The following is a 12,925-nucleotide window of genomic DNA, read 5'->3' as shown; positions in this document are numbered from 1 at the left end:
TATTTGTTATACATGGAACACAAATGAAATGTGAAAAAGCATACTTATGATACTGTTTCAAAAAGAGTCACATACCTGAGTAAATGTTAAACATTGGTTTAACATTTCTAGCAGAAATGAAAACACAAACTTATGCAGCATACTTACAGAGACTGGTTTTGATTTTCTTTACATGTCTAAGATCTGATTTTATGCAAATGAACGTTGTATCAGTGAAGAAACCTATGTTCCTTCCGGTTTTACTCTCTTCTCTTAAGTTCTGCCAAAGTATAAGCATTTATTTTACCCTTTCCAAGATCCCAAAGGGGGTACTTAGTTTTAGGCAAAATACATAATACAATCTACATATGGTGTGGGGAATGGGGAAAAAAATAAAAATGGAAAATTATGAAACCATTTTTTTGCCTGTTATAAGCCTTCCCACTTTTCCAACAGTAATTTTATTACAACTCACATTGCTGTAAATTCTCCTAATCAATGGAAGCTCTAAATGAACCAGTGCTATTGCAGGAGACCTGGCACTAATGAATGCCAAAAGAACACATTATTTTGATCCCCTAAATGGAAGTCATCATTTTCAATTAGAAAGCAGAAGTGAAAAGATGAAAATTGATGGCCTGTCTCAGCTGCTAACCTTAACCTGCAGATATCTATTGAAGAACACACTTAACATCCATCACCAGGAAAAGCTTAATTCATTCAATATTCTCAGATACCTTAAACAGGCTTTCAGAGCTATTAAAGCAAAAAATTGTCTGTTCTGAAATGGAAGCCCCCAAAACACACCGGGAACATATTTTTAGCTCTGTATACCCTATATTCATATAGTGGCTAGTACAACAGAGCTGAGACTTGATAGGGTATTGTAAAGCAGTAAACATATTTTGAGCCTTCAGTGCCAGTCAGTCTGTGATTGCAAGGAATGATATGGAGGTCTGAAATAATTCAGGAAAAAATGCATTTGTTTTGTGCTATCTTTCCAAGAGTACGTCTCATTGGCTGGTGCAATCAGGCAACTTTAACTCTACAAACCATTGTGCAATGCTCCCCTGCCTCATGAGCCACATACTGACATTACCAGGTACCTCACGCACATTTTTGCCATTCCACTTTTCTTATCAGGCTCATTTCCAGGGATGGTTAGACTGAGTTACACTTTACATTTTTTTCGTTCTGATTTCTGTATAAAACATTGCAAGCCCCTGCAGTTATGGAAGATTTCATAGAAAATGAAAGCTTTAACATGTATTTCTTTTAGTCGGCCAGAATCTTTATAATAGTATTAAACCCATGCATTTACACTTTTGAGGAAATTATACAAAACTCTGTTTAAAAACGCAGACTATCATGTTGTTGGCTTCTTATGAAAAAGGTATTAAATACAATGAAATCTTGACCCATTTGAGTTGACTAGTAAACTTCTTATTGACTTCAATTCACTTAAAACTTCATCCACAGGTTTTTTTCTACAGTAAGCTACAATACAAGCAATGTATGTATTATCAGTATATCATCATTGCATTTAAGCCTGATGCTCTAAATTAGAGCTGTTAAAGTCTCAGAATCTAAAAAATATTGTGAAAATATTTTACATCCATATTAAGACAATGTTTTAAATTACAGGTGGACTCTTCCTCTCCCCTATGTTTGTTCTATCATATAAAAGCATTCCAAATCTTTCACCTTATTTTGACTGACATGAAGTCAAGTGTAAAGTTTCAGATTTCAATAAATAAAATCCTTATGATCCAAGCTGACAAGAGAACTTACGTATATTGCATAACAAATTTTAAAAAGAAAAAAAAGTGAGAAATGGGCATTATGAGCAATATCCAGCAGAGTTCTTACGATTTATCCTACCACAGGATCTAGCCCATAGATGTGAACAGCATTATAAAGGAAGTCCAATGTTCTGACTGACCTGCTTTGCCAGAATATGAAGAAAAAGAAAAGAAAACAATGAAGAAGTCCTGCCTTTCCACTCAAAGATTTCTTGCACAGATTCAAGAGTGTTTCAGATTTCCCACAGTCTCTTTCCACCATTTTTTCATTTCTCTGGTGGACATTATAATTCCTTAACTGCTAGAAGATTGATATAATTTGTGCTTTTTTGTAAGAGTTTTTATCACTGCTCACAAGGTATAAGCAAATGAAAATACCAAGCAAACCTAAGCAGCATCTGATTTCAGTAAGAGCCTCAATAAGAAGAATGACAGCTGCCAGTAAGCCTTTACAAACTGTAGCTGGAAATGGACTTTCATGCAAGTTGCTAAGAGCAACTTGTCACTTTCAAATGCAAGCTCAGCTCTACATGCCTTATGGTATACACTCTAGTCTGTGCTGTGTTGCGGCTTCCAACTCCTTTTGGAGTTCCCAAAACTGCAAACTTCAATCAGATTAACTCCTGCAAAAAGGAGTATTAGTTGCATAGGGAAGAAAAAGAACAGCGTGGTCAGTAAGTTCTAAGCCCTTACCACAAATTCTCCTGCACAACTGCCTGCTGGCCGTCACAGGCTTAGATAAGCATAAAAGAAAAATCAACTAGACAATTTATTAAGTCATTCATTTCTGCAAGATTATATTTTTGAGAGAAACTGCAGAGCAGGCCAGCAGATGCTTGGAAGCATGAGCAACCAGTAACTCTCATTTTCTCCCCTTAGAATTTATACTGAAATTCTGCAGTTGTGAGAAGAACTGTAACTCCAGATTTAAACACTTTGCGAATAACAAAGATGAAATGGAAGGTTTTATAGCAAGAGGGTTTTTTTTCCTGGATCAGTACATACTGTATTAGTTGTTGAAGGAAATTTGAACTTCACTTGAACTTTAAAATCACTTTCTTTTTTTACTATTATTTTATAGTGACAGTTGCTTAATCTCAGGTTATTTCAATAGCTTTTTACCCTTCTTTTCTCACTAATTAGGACAATAACAGTAAGGCAATACTTTCAGTTTTATACCAGGTTATCACTGTCATTGAGTTAATTTCTGCATTTTGTCATAGTAACATAAAATCCACGAGTTAAATACAAAAAAATGAACAAAAGGTGCCAGGCTATACTCCAAGATTTTAGTTCACTCAGCCTACTTTATAGGTGTACGTGAGGATGGAATCTGACCCTAACTTTGATCTCTTCTTGCAAACTTTCAGGCAAAAGCTCCACTCAGTACTAATGAGTTGAAACTACACTGAAATATGGTTCCAGTCTGAGAAAAAAAAAAAAAAAAAAAGTACTAATATGGTCAAGACTTGCTACTTTTAAAGTACAAATTTTCATTATTGCCTTTCTGCAAATTCTGAAATAATAATTCCTGTTTGTTTTTCTTCAAATCTTATTTAAAAGGCATATTGCTAATATGGAATGATTGCTGCCGAAATAAGTAGAAAACCACACAGTTTCAAGGAAGGAATAAGGAATTCATATAAAAATATAGATGAATCATCTAAAAGCATGATACTTGAAAAATAAATTACACTCTGCAGGAAATTCTTACTTGTCAGTGTTATTACAGAGAAAAAAAAGGAAATTACTGAATTAATAACTAAATTAATAAATACTATGAAAAAATTGTCACATTTTCATAGTCACATGTCAACTCATAATATTGTTTTACATTAATCTAGATAGATAGAGTCACACTTACCTTGATGTTGCCAGAAACATTCAAGTGATGACTGCCGTGCTTCCACATGTATGCAATACCAGGAAATGTAAAGTAAACTAGAACTACCTCATAGCATGTTAACGTTCAGTGCCAATAGGTCACTGATTAATATAAATATTTTAGAGTATCAATAATGATATTAGGAATTCAAAATATCAAAGGAAAAAATAGGGAATACAGAGTCAACATTTCCTTACATAAGATTCAGAAAAAATGTCCTTTACGTTTTATAAAAACATGTCTTTTGTATAAAGTGATTAACTATGGAATCTCCACAAAATTTAAATGGATTATATAAAAAAAAACAGTTTAATACTAAAATATATCATGAAAACAGAATCTTGACCATCAATGTGACAACAATTCACTATAAATATACATTTTATCATGTTCAGAAATCTTATCAAATAAGCTTTCAATTACATAAAAATATCTCACAAAAATGTGTCTAAATGTTTGTGAGTTTCAAATGAGTTATAGAGATTTGAATGAGTTATATTTACTCTACAAGCATGTTTAATGTTTTCACTGTAGTTTATGTGCACAGGCAACCTCATAGAATGTTTTCAAAAACTAGCTTTTTACTTTGGAAGACCCTAAATTACTTTCTCATTTTCTAAACTGCAGGTAACACACGCTTATATCAATACATGCAGCATTTTGTGCACTTGATTCTTCCTTTGGAAGTAGCTAGTGCATGAGATCAGACTGTTTTTTTAAAGTAGCAACATTTGCTTGGGTTTCCTTCACATATTTATTATAAAGATATAGAAGTCCTCACTGTTGTCCATCTAAAGTTCAGGTACTCCATCCATATTTGAACATCAATACAAAAAGTTGTCTCAAATACAGACAGAACACCTAACTGTTACTCATAATTTCTGAAGATGTTTATCAAATCAGGACACTCTTTTTGCACTGCAAATACCAGCATAAGTATATAATTTCAAAAACCAAACCTCTAATTCTTTCACACACAGTAGGGACACACTTGTTAAAAGAATATATTAGAAATCTTAGTTAACACAAAATGTTATTAAAGATATGCTCAGAGTGATGAACAAGCATCAGCTTACTCAGTGAATTACCAAAACTCAGTGAATTACCTAAAAATCTTATCTCTTTTACTTCTCTTACATTGTCTTGTAGCTTTTTGTTCTGTTTGACTATATAGGCTATGATAAAAACTATTTTCTGAGAGCATGCTTTACTAGCTTCGTCAGCTGGGTCAATCCATCAAGCCTGGAGGAAGCAGAATTTGTTGCATTTAGGTAAGAGAAACTCTCTTTCAAAAGGTTCTTGCTAAATTCCAGTTTTGACAATCACATTTCAAGGAAGTCCATTCTTGCCCCTTGACTACAGAATTATATTAAAGTTATCTAAGCTTATTGGGAGTTCAGATGCTATAAAAGCAAGTCATAAGAGAGCAGAACAAGCTATTAAGTGTATTTGTGATTGTAAGACACAATCACAGTGGACCATGTACTCACTCTATGAAGGGAAGAACCTAATGTTAGGAACACTATGAATGTACAAATAGCTTCTGATGACGCTGTAACTTACATAATTGTTGCTTCTGATGTTTGAAACAGAAGATGTAGTGACATGACATCCAAAAACAATGGGATATGGATGGAGTTTGTCAGCTGCATTTGCACAAACACAATTTCTGTGACTTAAAAATAGATTTAAAACAAGAGAAAAAGATAAGATTTACAAAAAATAAATAATGAAAAGCGTAATTCTGATGTCTACAAAAATGTGTTGATAGCAATGGAATTAACACTTCTGTGTCATTGCTGGGAATTTAGGAGTTCCACTGACGTAGAAAATCAGCTACGACAACTGACATTAGCTGACACAATTATTGGCCAACTAAGAAGACAGGCCAGGGACCAAACTGGCCAGGAAATCTTCTGCACAAAGCTTAGAGATGTAGGTGGGGCGATGTAGTGAAGTTTGCATTGGCTTCAGCCATGCAGTCACTATAAGCTAAATTGAGCTTAAATAAAACTCCTTTCTTGTGTAAGCATCAAACTGTGATTTACTTAGCACACTCCAGCTCCTGGGTCATTCCTATGTGTACTAATCTACCTCTGGCCTTTTCTACCAGGAGACCATCTTTAAGTTTTCTGTACCAGTGGAATTACACGCACTGGAGGTAGAGGAGGGCTGTCTGGAGGCACAAAGGGAACAGGTATCTGCATGTCTGAATTTAAAATACAGAGTCATTCTGTACAACAGTTACACTAGTGAAGATAAAAGTTAACATATTGTAGACTATTGTACATTGCCAATATGAAAGAATCTGGCTCACGAGGTCATATACTACTTGCTTGCTTCTATTAATGCTGAATAGAATAGAACAGAATATAGTTCAGTTGGAAGGGATCTACAATGGTCAGTCAAATCCTAAGCAGTTCATTTACAACATACACTGTTTCAGTGCATTGATGTTTTAACTTGCAAACCGGGCACTCGGTGAAGTAAAGAAAGCTAAGGTTCTCAGTAACTTCCAGAAGTACTAAGACTCCTTGTAAACCGAACTCTGATTTATATTACAGTGCCTAATATGATCACTTATACAGAGCTATAATTGCATGTGGATATAATTTCTACTAAAAGGATATCCAGCCTTTTCAGACAGAGTACTTAAAATGGATGCTTATTGCCAAAAAGGGAGATAGATAAGAGATAGACTATTCTTATCTGCATGATTTGGAATTCTAAGAGGAAGAAAATGTTAAATTGCAAGTGGTCTCGGAAATGCTAAGTCAATTTTACAATTTTGAACTCTGAGTGCGTCTCATTTACTGCAGTACATGTTTCATTTAACTCTGGCTTTCAAAATACCTGATTTATATTTCCAGAATTCATCTCAGGTTTTGCCTTTTCCTTTTTTTCTGTAATAACACCCTGGTTTCCGAAATGCCTGATTCATATTTCTAGAATTCAACTCTGGTTTTGCCTATAATAGCTCACACAAGAACACCAAGTTCGTATTTGAATATGATAACTTTTTTGAAGATTGCTTAAGATTTTTTCTTCAAAGCGTATAACACCATGACTGATTTTAACTGCATAAAAAACATTGTGCTAGGGCTTTGGGGCTTTGGTTTTATTGTTTTGGTTTTGGTGGTTTTTTTGGAGGGAAGGTGATTTGTCAGATTTAATTTTTACTGTTACACAAGCTAAAGAGGGATTCAGCATATCAAAGTCTCACCATGAGACAGACAATTCAGGTCATGTCACTGTAAAACAACAATAAACATAAACCCCTCTTCTGTATTCTTCCTGCCAACATAATCCTGAAAAAGGCACTAAAACAGTGTTTATAGCTAGGTTGGAAAGATGTTACTTCTTCTTAAAGCATATCTAGGAAGACTATGAACATAGATAATGAAGAAGAATTGAGCAGTATCTAAACTGAGTGAGTCAGGTCATTCAAACCATCCCATTTTTTGTAATACTAGAACAGTCTTTGAATTAGGGTACCTATTTTGTCTAATCCTCCCATTCTGCTGAATTTCCATTATGTCAGGTAAATAATTCCCTAAATAGTTTGGGAATCTTGAAAATTCAACTCAACTGTTGAATAATTTCAACTCCTTATAAAAAATACTATCATTCTACACAGTGCTCAAAGCATGGGGTGGGGGTGGAGAGGCAGCAGAATTTAGTATTTCAGTGTGTCACTATATTGAATTTATCAAGGTACGGGAGCACTGCCTTTCACTGGGACAAGTTAGCAATTTTCTCTAGCTCCAGCAGTGTCTTCAGTCATCACCAGGGTGACATATGAGTAGGAACAGAAACTGCTGAGCTGGGCAGAGGCATGATCCTCCCAAACCTTAAAGTGCACAAGAAACTAAACAAAGCACCACAGCACTCCACTTTTTGAATAGCACCCACTAAAATAATTAAAAGGAAAAGCTAAATCTTTCTCTTTTATTGTCCCAAAAGGATCCTATCCATGGAATATATTTTGATAAATGCAAATTTATACTCAAAGGGAAAATATGGCCTTCTAAATAACATCAGCAACCCATACTATTGCTGCATGCATTCTGGGGGGTCTAGAAATCTCAGGAAGAATAATTCCAGAAATACTTTTATTCCAAGTATAGAGAGGGATAACTAAAAAGTTTGAAAGTCTTGGGACCAGCTGTCTGCTATTTTGCCATCATGCTACTTAAACACAGAGAGAGAGAGATGAGGTACTTATTCCCAGAGCAGCTCCACAGTCCTCCAAGACGGAGAGGAAATGTGGTTCTTCTGTATTCTGGAGTTAGAGGTAAATATCGATTGTTCAGTGCACAATCTAAAGGCTTATGTTTTAGCCAGATGCAAGAAGAAAAGATAGCGATGAAGATATTTGTCTCTATCACCCAGTTAAAATGTTTTATAGCCCTGAAGATCACCATGTTACAGCTACTGCAAGTAAAGCCTTTCTTCTGTGTAGGACGCCTGTTTTCTGGTTAACGCGAGACTAGAATTTTCAGTCATGTCAGTTATAGCCAACAGACAACCAGACTTCAGCCTATAAAAGATGGAGAAACCTTTTCTTTATGGTGCCTGCTAAAACCTGGTTTTAAAATTCAAAGGGTGCAGTGTTGTGTGTTAAAACCAGGTCTTTTCAAATCATAAGACTTTTACTAAGTTATAGGATGATCACAGATTCCATTAAAATTAATTAAAATTATACTATATCAGAAGGCAGTAAAAGAAACCCATATAGTTTATGTTCTACTACCTTGACAATATGGCATGGCTGTACAGATATTTCTTGAGGCCAAACTCAGTGAAGGACAGTCAGGTAAAGTAAGTGGTCCCTAACAATTTTCATTTTCCCTCATCTATGAAGATGCATTTCCAAAATCCAGGCTTTTTTAAACATATGTAACCACCATTATCGATTTGTTCCCAGGATCTCAAACTGGGATTTTTTCCCGCAGTTAAACCTTGGGAAGCTGATGCTAGCAGTGGCAGCAGCAGCAGTTACCTCCTGCCAAGAGCGGTGTGAGGGTTGCCAGGTCCCCAGGAGATGTCTGAGGAGGTCTCTGGACCCCCAGCACCCTTGGGCTACTGGTGGGGGAGGTACCAACCAGTAGGAGACGGGTCTTGCGAGATGGTCGGGTGAGAGTGGGACAGTGCTGGTGGTCCCTGGGGCTGGTTCAAACCACGGGAAGCTGCATAAACCCGGCCTTTGGGGAACGCCAGCTACCAGGAGCGCTGCGAACAGGGACGATGTGGGTTGGGAGCAGCATCGGCAGTTTGTGTGGCAGTTCGTGCGGCGAAGGCAGGGCGCACGGGTAGTGCTGCCCACTCCGCCGGTGATCAGGCTGCTGGCGGCTCTGCAGGGATTCATCTGACCAAGTGAGGGAACAGGCTCTTTGCCAACAAGTTGGCCAGACTTACAGGGAGAGCTTTAAACTAGATTTAGCAGGGGAAGGGGATGGAGTTTGGGGTACCAGAGAAGAGCCAGGGGCTGCTGATATATTAGGAACCAACAGGGAAACACCTATGAACTGCCCCAAAGGAATTAGGGCATTTTCCTCTAAAAAGGTGACATGGTCGATAGCCCAACTGAAGCGTCTCTATACCAATGCAGCATGGGTAACAAACAAAAGGAGCTAGAAGGCACTGTGCAGCTAGAAAACTACGAACTGATCACTGTCACTGAAATTTGGTGGGACAAATCACACGGCTGGAGCACTGCAGTCAATGGCTGTAAACTGTTCAGAAGGGACACGCAAGGAAGGAGAGGTAGTGGTGAGGGGTTGCCCTCTGTATAAAAAAATGGATTGACTGTATACAGCCATCTTTGAAAAACGGCGATGAACAGGTTGAGAGCTTACGGATGAAAATTAGAGGCCAAGCCAACACAGAAACCTTGTGGTTGGTGTTTACTACAGGCCACCCAACCAAGGGGAAGGTGTTGATGAAGCGTTCTTACTTCAGCTACGGGAAGCGTCACACTTGCAGGCTCTGGTCCTGCTGGGGGGTTTCAATCCCTTGACATTTTTTATTCAATCTAATGCTGACAGAGGAATATTTATAATATTAAGAAGATGCAGCTCTTGTTCTGTTTGGAAGACAGAAGTACTAACTTCTCTCAGTATTATAATTCATGAGTATGGATTAGTTCCTTGTATTTAGGAAGATAATTTTACATTACTCCTTGAAACCCCTTGACTCCGTATTACCTGCAACATAAATTCCATCAGTGTATATAGCCTGTTTTGTCTATATTACCTCTACATCTTCTGCCCTAAAAAACAATTTGAACACAGAAATAATAAATACAGATAAATAGTAACATTTTCCCTCTTTTTACCATTACCAACTGTTTAGAAACTGGTGAGTACTCACTTCTTGATTAATTTTATTTATTTTTTTTTCCACATGGAATCGAGAAAATTTTAATAAGAAAAAATACAAGTTCTCAAAACTTATTAAATCAGTGAGCCAAAAGCAAATATGAGCTGATGACAAATTTAACATAAACCAGCAGTTGTCAAAAAGAATGTAGCCTAGCCCACTTTCCATAAAACATTGAACAGAATTCAAAATCCACCAGCAAGAATGTTCTGTTTTGAAAACAAAACTGGTCCAAGGACCTATGATCAATCAGTAGATAAATTAAGTAATCAAATATTTCTGTGCAATTGGTGATGAAGGAAAGAGTCACTTACCTAAAACCCCCAGCCTGTAATTGAGAGTGACAACAATGACATTTCCATAACTTGCGAGAATGCTGCCATCAATCATATTGCCAGTACCCTCCATGTAAGATCCACCATGGATGTAGACCATAACGGGTTTCTTGCTGTTCTGATCATGAATGTCTGAAAAAAGTCAAGTAAGGAAAACATAATAAAGTAATAAAAAATAAGGAAATATGGCAATTTATAACAGTGCTAAAAATATTCTTAATTATTTCCTATGTTTTCAATGTCATCACCACCACTTTAATCAGCTAGCTTAAACATTTCAGGATCATCCTACAAGGCTAATATTTATAGTTTGAATATTTCTTTTGGTTACTTCAAATACTATTTCCTCTGAAATATTCTCAGAACCCTTGAAATGCTTTCAATATTACAAGGAATTTAATTTGAATATAAACATCTAAAAGCCTGAAGAGAAAAATCCAATTATGGAATAATCTTGTCTTTTTTTAGAATATTCTGATTCAAGTATAGGCCAATTTAGAAATATCTGTACATCTAATAATAAAATTACAATAATGATCCATACTTTCCCATTCCTCACTGAGACATAATTGTTGAAATTATATTCCCAATAGTTCAGCAAGAGATAATATCACAAAATCAAATTGTTCTGATAGAAGTAAACATAGTAAACTGTCCCTTCTTTCAAAGAGCTTAGGAATTAACAAACAAAGAGAATTTACGTGAACTCATGGCCCAGATTTTTTGTATTTAAATCAAATGATGTCTTTTGTGTTGTAGTTTTCCTTGTCATGGTAGCTAAGGCTTAAAGAACAGCCTTGAATTAATGCTCCTTAATGGTATGGCTGATCTTTTGTATACACAGAAAAGCTCTTGACTACTTTCAAACAGGTAAATAGTTAGGTCTTTATTTCTAAAACAAAGTTAAATGAAGTTGACAGTAATATTTTCATACTTCAGAGTGAGTTATAAAGATGCACTAATCAATGATTTGGGGTATATTTAGGACCGGATTAATCTCTCTTCCTCTAATAACCAAAAAGTTAGGCTCCTGATCCCAGAGATGGTTCAGACTACCTCAGTTAGGAACTTATGTTCTCTACAGAAACAGTGGGAACAGGGGCTAAGCTCCTTTAAAAAGCAGAGGGCAATTCAGCAAGCTGCCGTTAGATATACACACCTTTTACAAATAATTCAGTGTATCTGCATGTGGAATAGGAGCATTTCTTTCAATCATATAGTACAACACCCAAGGGAGAGCAGAATCTCTGACTATTCGATCAGGATTAAACAAACAAAAAAAAAAGCAATGTTCTCATTTGGGTAGGATAGGCATATATTGAACAGTGGAAAAGGGAAGTGGAGGAAGAAAAATCTGAGCTAAATACCTAGAAGTAGGGCACCTGGGTTTGAAAGCCTTCCAAAACTCTTCCTTCTCAGGTTTGTTAGGAAATACTCAAAGATACCCAGAACATGATCAGCAATGAGGTACCACATATATAATATTATTTTGTATATGTGGAACTAATCTCAGCATATTTAAAGGTAATTTTTGACTGGTTATATTCGTATGGCCTACTTTTACTTTACTCATGTGTACGCACTACCCTAAATATCAAAAATTGTCAGGTAAGTGCAAGGAATGTATGCCCAGGCTCCAATGTACACCTGTTTAGTTGTCAGAGTTTAAGGCTTGTCATAGAATCTGTCTTATTTACATAAAAAGATATATACTTTACATATTGTATTTTATGTGTTTTACTGGAGCAGCAGAACAAACATTTTTGTGATAAGATCTTTTCAATTGTTGTGACTATAAGAGTAATGCAGCCATTAAACAGATCATATAAAGCAATGAGGTGCATTCTAGTGGATGTATTTTTTTTTTATTCTCAGCATTTTCAGCAAAGTACATGAAAGTGTTTCTTCTGTGAAGGCACACCTAAGCCCTCAAAAAATGAAAGCAACAATTACTTAACACAATTATTTGTGTTACTGAATTACCTTTCCCTTCTCTCTCCAAAGTCTCATGGCATGATTTGTTGTATTTAATATTTCATTATTACATAGTTCTACCTCAGGGTTGAATCTTTCACTGCTGAAGTCAATGGGAGGTTTCCTCTTCCCCTTCAATGGGAACATGATTAGCTTCAACATAAAGGAAATGAGCTCCATGCTTTATGTGCATACATCTAAAATGGATGCCCTTGTTAATCATGAAACCCTAACATTTTACAATTTTTTAAGAAGCCTGAATAATAATGTATTCAATAGCTATCTAAAATTTTTTAAAGTAATTTTGGTTTTGCTTGTTACTTATCTTTTGCTTTAAAATTAACTACAGAATTTGGTATAGAAAATGATGATGCCATCATTTAAAGAAAAGCATATCTTGCACAGAAATAGGAAGGTGACATTCGGAAAACAACAGAGTAATTTTGGAGTATTCCGCACAGCATTTTTGTGTTATAAGAAATAGTGTAATTCAGCAATGAATGTGGTACAGTAGAGGGCAACCAGTGGGAATCAAAGAGCAGAGATTTTTATTACGGTATTTTATATAT

The 12,925-nt window shown here is 35.9% G+C and overlaps 1 protein-coding gene across 9 annotated transcripts in view; it reads right to left on the bottom strand.

Moving 5' to 3' along the window:
- Nucleotides 1–12,925, bottom strand: part of NLGN4X (neuroligin 4 X-linked) — a 184,097-nt gene that overhangs the window by 71,324 nt on the left and 99,848 nt on the right. For all 9 annotated transcript variants that reach the window (XM_069770465.1, XM_069770471.1, XM_069770466.1 and 6 more), the window contains one exon: nt 10,362–10,514. In XM_069770465.1, the coding sequence (XP_069626566.1) occupies nt 10,362–10,514 (153 nt within the window). The remainder of the gene's footprint in view (nt 1–10,361; nt 10,515–12,925) is intronic.

The sequence above is a fragment of the Haliaeetus albicilla genome, chromosome 25 (assembly GCF_947461875.1).
Source record: "Haliaeetus albicilla chromosome 25, bHalAlb1.1, whole genome shotgun sequence".
Classification (NCBI taxonomy): domain Eukaryota; kingdom Metazoa; phylum Chordata; class Aves; order Accipitriformes; family Accipitridae; genus Haliaeetus; species Haliaeetus albicilla.
The sequence above is the reverse complement of the archived record's forward strand: the minus strand, read 5'-3'. Positions and strand labels throughout refer to the sequence as shown.